The sequence below is a fragment of the Carassius carassius genome, chromosome 36 (assembly GCF_963082965.1).
Source record: "Carassius carassius chromosome 36, fCarCar2.1, whole genome shotgun sequence".
NCBI classification, from domain to species: Eukaryota; Metazoa; Chordata; class Actinopteri; order Cypriniformes; family Cyprinidae; genus Carassius; species Carassius carassius.
In genome coordinates this window covers 12,731,722-12,737,721 of record NC_081790.1, presented here as the reverse complement: position 1 = coordinate 12,737,721, position 6,000 = coordinate 12,731,722, and the positions used below count along the sequence as shown (strand labels likewise).

At 40.7% G+C, this 6,000-nt stretch overlaps 1 protein-coding gene across 4 annotated transcripts in view; it reads right to left on the bottom strand.

The window, feature by feature from the left end:
* Positions 1-1,077: 1,077 nt before the first annotated feature.
* The window catches only part of LOC132117193 (glutamate receptor 4), a 103,571-nt gene continuing 98,648 nt past the window's right edge, over positions 1,078-6,000 (bottom strand). The window contains exons 14-16 of one of the 4 annotated variants that reach the window (XM_059526296.1): positions 5,564-5,678; positions 3,542-3,679; positions 1,078-2,880 (exon numbers count right to left, since the gene is read on the bottom strand). In XM_059526296.1, coding sequence (XP_059382279.1) covers positions 2,716-2,880; positions 3,542-3,679; positions 5,564-5,678 — 418 coding nt within the window. In that variant the 3' untranslated portion in view covers positions 1,078-2,715. Of the gene's footprint in view, positions 2,881-3,345; positions 3,680-4,363; positions 4,479-5,563; positions 5,679-6,000 lie in introns of all 4 variants that reach the window. The other 3 variants (XM_059526297.1, XM_059526298.1, XM_059526301.1) reach the window with 3 other exon arrangements.

Genomic DNA, 6,000 nt, shown 5'->3' with positions numbered 1-6,000 from the left:
CTATCGTACAGAGGTGCACATTTTGAGATGGTCCTGGATGACCTACTCCTCAAGGTCATTATTAGCGTGACTGTCTGTGTTCTAACATATGTAGCTACTAACATCTGTTATAGGAGGGCATTTAGGTTTTCAGCGCCAACCACTGTTTTCCTGCAATATTTATTTGTATTCCCATCATGCTCTGCTTTGCCCTTTCTGCAAGGATTCTTATAAGGGGAAAAATATATACTATTTACTGTAATGTTAGTGCTTTGTGTTCTTTTTCAGTGACCCCCTGCCAGGCATGTTTACCATCTGCTCTTCAAAGACAAGTGTACTTCAGACACTTGAATGGTTGAATGCTATTCTCAAATTAAAACTGAAAAATAAATTATACAAATTAATAAAAAAATAATATGAAGAAAATTGTTTGTTTGTAAATAACCTTTTCTAAGTGATGAATAAATTCTGTCCCTGAAAAATAATGATCTTTTTGGTATCAGTATGACTAGATGCATTGAGTTTTTAATGAATGCATTCTGCATGGATATTGATGCAGACTGCCTATAGTGCCTTTCTGTCCTCTCCAAGGAATGATTAAGTACTCTTAAAAAAAAAAAGTTCTTTTCTCTCTTTCAGAATGTGTCACTCTTTCCAAGTGTCAGTGGATCAAACTATCTTGACCCTAGATCCTGTATGCATCATATACATACAGTGCCAACAACTGTGTGCTATATTGTCTAGTTTATACATTATACACACACTTTCTCTATATACTGAGGAGGGTAAAATAGTCATTTTTACTTGGCAGAGACAGCACAATTATATTTACACACACAAAAAATCAATAGGTGAGAAAGTACATGAATGCAGCATGATTTTACACATTGTTGTGTGTGTTACATTATCAGCAAACAGCTACAAATTTGTGGATTATAACATTTACTGGGGATTTTTTTAAACAATGGAAGCAATGGGTTACCAACATTCTTCAAAAAAATAAAAAAAATAAAAAAATATAAATGACACAAGGTTTTGGGTTTGAGTTCTGATTTTTGGAGTACAAATAACACTAACCAAAAAATGACACAGGAGCAATTTCATATCCATTAATATTTTACTAAAAAATGATCAAAATAAATATTTACAATTTTAACATATTAACCTAGTAAGGACACCACTTCCATCACAGCATTAGAAACCATGGGGAAAAAAAACCTAATGCCACTCTCCAAACACACTGATCTGAATATGCATCGGGATCATTGTGTGCATGTGTGTGTTTTTGAGACAGAACGAGAGAAGGCATAGAGGATAGACAGGAAACAATACAAAGAGAGACAAACATATTGTGTGCTTGAGTAAAAGTGCATGTGTATTTAACAAGACGAGGGGTCGTCGGAATAGGAGGGACCGTAAATTGCACTTTCCAATCAAATGCAAGTTAAACAGAACTGGGCAGAGAAAGACTGATCAGTATGGTGTCCTGAAGTTTTGAAATTGTCAACGTACTATACTTTTGTCCAGATGTCCATTGCTACAGTTTTCTGGAGAACATGCTGAAGGCCTGAATGAGGTTACACAGTGTTTTTCATAAAAATGGCCAAAGCTGGACTCTGACCATGGCTCTCACGATACAAACAGTGTCTTCAGAGGCGGTCAGTGTTCTGCACACTTTCTGTTCTATTTCTATACATGTTTGCGCAGTTAAGTTAGATTCATTTCTCATCTGATTGGATTCCATTCGGACGTCTGCTCTAAAATGAATGGACAAACATTTAAATACTTCTCAATATTCTCACTTTTTTCAGTAGTCACATAAATCAAAAATAAAATACGCTTCTGTGGAAAAAATAAAACAGTCTAGAGGGTACCATGGTCTACGACTGCACAGTGATTATGCAGAGCATGGCTTGGGAAAGAGCCACGGCTGAGATGCACTGAGGGTGTGTGCCACATTCCCGAGAATCATGGGCGCATACGTCCAGTGACTGATAACTGATAACATGCCCATGTAATTAAATCCATAGAAGTTCATGTACATCTACATGTATCAAATCTTTTCCATGTGTGTGTTTTTATCATTTTCTAATCATTATTGGGATGAATTCTTTTTCTAAAGATGGTTTAAAAAGAGAATTACACTCTGTCCACTACAGATTCAGCTATTTACAAATTTGTTAAAAAGCAAGCAAGTTGTACAGTCTGCTATTTACAAAACAATGTAAATAATTTACTTTAGGTATGATTTTATAGAATATATATATACATATATATATATATATATATGAACTCTTCTTCACAGTTTATTTAATAAGTATGCATTAATACCATATCCATGTTAACAATACCCTCTCGGGCAAACAAATGCCCATTTTTAGCTATGTTAAGATGTTGAGATGCGGCGTTTCGGTTTGGCAGTGTTAGAATGAGCAGATCTTTTTTTTCGCCAAACAGCTACCAGTTGAGTTTGCTGTTCTTTCTTCCCACCTGCTTCACCCTCAAAGGCAGCACAACTTCTTTGAATGTACATGATGGAAACACAGAAGTCTGTGTGATAACCACCGCACAGTATCTTGCGGTGGCACCCTGGTGCGTAAAGCCGTCAGGGGCCTTGGTTCCCTTTTAAAATCTACCTTGTCGGCGCGATCGCTCAGCTTGGTGGCGTCATTGCTGTAGGGTCAGTTTTCTAATGTCTGTTTTGCGGAGTTTAAGGCACTTGAACGTTTTTGGTTTTCATGGTAAGTCGGATGATACCAGAGCCAGTCCGGAGCTCTGCCGCAGTGAGGGGCCGGAGTGGACAGCCTTCGGGCAGTCGGGAGTCAGGACGCGCCCGTTCTCGCCCACGCTCCCTGTAATGGACAGGCGCGCCTTGTTCCGCATGGCTTCTGTGAAGGTGAGCTGCGTCCGGAGAGAAAAGAAAAATGGGAACAGGGAAAACGGGAGTCAGCTGTGCACACTTAAAAAACCAGAGCATCATTATTTGAATGAATGCACAGTATCAGCAAGCACATACAAAACACCAGATTATGGCACAGTTCAGCGATGAAGCGTCTTAAATGCATCTGGTATAGTTCTTTGGAGCCAAAGATTACTTGAAATTCACAACTAGGGGGATTTTAAGACTATGCCTAGGGTGAAATGACCATCTCAAGCTTAGTTTGGCTATTCCTCTTTAGGTTACTGCACTGGCATGTGATTACAAACGTGTGCAGTCCAGGTACCTCGTTCTTCAGCATGCGGAAATATGTGAATGCACGTCTCCGACTTGGAGTACAGGTGGAGGAGACAGAACAAGGACGTCACAAACACAAGAAGCTTTACCACGGCAAGCTACGCCAGTGAAAACAGAGGAGCTCCACTTACGACTGCCGGGCACCTACGTACATCTGACCTCCTACATCTCTACTCCTTCAGTTGCGTAGACGTTGTAACCCTCTCTATATGTGGCTAAACTCTGAGTGCTGTGGGTGGGACTGGGCCTTGGTGAGGGCTGGGGGCTGGGGAGGGGGATGGGACTGGGGAGAGGAGAGGAAGAGGGGCGACGTTCAGACTGTTCCACCTTCATTCTCTTGGCCTCGTTTCGGGACTTGTAGCAGAACTCGATGAGGGCCACCAGCATGGCCAGGCCCAGGCCCCCGACCAGAATGTAGAAGACCCCAGCCACATTACTAAGGCTAAGGGCCTGTGAGCTCTTGTCCTAGATGCGAGAGGAAGGAAAGGAACAAGAACACAGGAAATTAATGTGGTGGGAGCGGTTCCAACGTACACTTTCACGCACACATTCAGAGAACTACTCACTACCAAAACACATTCACACACAGTTTACAGACATTTATACTGTTCCTCCCAATCAAACTTTCGCTTGCATGCTAATCTGAAAAGCTGATGTTTTTGTGGCGACTTCTATCAGGCATCAATGCTTTGACAGCATCTTAAAGAGTGACAATTAGTAAGTAATTACAGGAGATGCTTTCATTTTTCTCTCAGATGGATCGCTATAGCTCCACACTATGACAGGGTTTTAACTTCTCACTGTGTTCTAGCTTATATATCTCCACATGTGGTGTGTTTCTCGCTCCACAAAAGTCAGGCTTGCTTGGGTTGTCATGCAAAAAGAAATCAATGGTACGCTCGGTTAAATAAATGTATGATGCCTTCAAAAGCCCAGTCACTTCCACTCCTCTCAGGTACTAGGTATGTTACTAAAAACAGAGATGCATCTAAGAAGACATTTAGTGTGGAGAAGCAGGGCATGCTAGAACTATCCTGCTTGGTGCATATCTAAAATCTCCCTAAAGATGAGCATGCGCTAGATACTGGCGACTTTCTGCCTCACTGAGCATTAGACAACAGTGATGGTCCCAGACTTGTGGAGACTGACCTTACTTCCCGAGTCCTTGGGTCCACACTCGCCCTTATCGTACCACCATTTGTTTTTCAGCTTGTCTAAGATGCCTGATTCACTCAGTTTCAAAACGGCAAGGTTTACGGGGGTTCTTCAACCACGCAGAGGAATGTAACACAAATAACATAAATAACATCATAGGACATGTTATTTTATGTTATTCACTCATAACAGCTGACACAGCAGTTGCACTGGCAAAGTGACCGAGCCGAGGGTCCCGTTGTGATACATGTCTCTGTGCTCTATTTAAGGGAATAATGTTTTAGGGCCTGGCACTGGAGCCACAGACATATGAACGGGACCTTGCTCCATCACTTTGGGTAACGGGCGCATACTGCTACGGCCTGCGTCTCTACCAATGCTGGAGGCAATTACTGTTAAACCACAATTATTGGCATATACAATAGGCACCAACCTTTTCATATCCCTCTAAACAAGGTCATTAGAGTTATGAATTTTTTGTTTCAATTTCATTTCATTTATATTACGACTCTAATCCATTTTAGCTGTTAGATCTATGCTTTTGGCAGATGCTATTATGCAAACTGGCTTTGTGTAAAAAAAAAAAAGAAAAAAAAGAAGATTATATATATATAATCCAACTAAAGCATATCTTTAGTTGGACTTCAGTACTATTTCTGCACAATAAAACTGCATTAATTACAAAATTATTTGTTCCAGTTCAGCAGACTTTAAGTATACCAGTTTGTACTAAAAGTACAATTGCAGGGTATTTTTATTAAATACATAAATATAGAAATGTATTTGCAGAATACTTAGTATATTTATTTTTAACTAGGTTTATATAAAAATATATATCCCTGCCTTTGACTTTGGATCATGTCTTTAATACATGATCATAATGCGACACTGCAGCACCTTTCAAAATACAATGAATGTTCTCTGCAAACCTATCAAAAATGCAGCTAATGCGCCCCTGGAGAAGAAGAACAGCAGCTAAAGGAGAAAAAGTTCCTTGATGAATGCCAGAAGACTGACGAGGGAATCTGTGCCCGGTATTCCAGGCGAATATTTGTGCTCTGACAGTAATTGCGTTCCTCTCTCTCTTCAGACTAAACAGGGTCAGGATGAAGGTCATATATGCGCTTGTGCCCCGGCAGATGCTCCTGTTACAGAGGAAACTGTTTACCCGCGTTGGTTGACATAGTGGCTAACCTTCTCACCACCTCCTCCGCTGCCACACTCTCCTTTGTCGTACCACCACTTGTTTTTCAATTTGTCCAACAGGCCTTGTTCATTCAGTTTTAAAACTGCGAGGTTAACTGCACTTCTTGAAACGATAAAACATAGTTTGTCAGTATCAGCAGTTTGTCATAGTTGAGCAGAATCCAATCAGGTTAAATTAAGAAAAAAAGGGGTGGAAAGTTCTATAGATTAGTTGCCCGTTCCCACCCAACTTCCCCTTAGAAAACACTAAAACACCGAACCACGGAGGACAAACCTCTCTTTTCCCGTTTTCATGTTAATTTACACCAGCCTTATTTGTCTACCTGTACTACACACCTCCAGATGGGGGAATGGAAAAATCAATACGTGCTCTCTGCATCAAACCCCCTCCCCAACCCAAGCTACCCTTATTTCCCATCCTCACT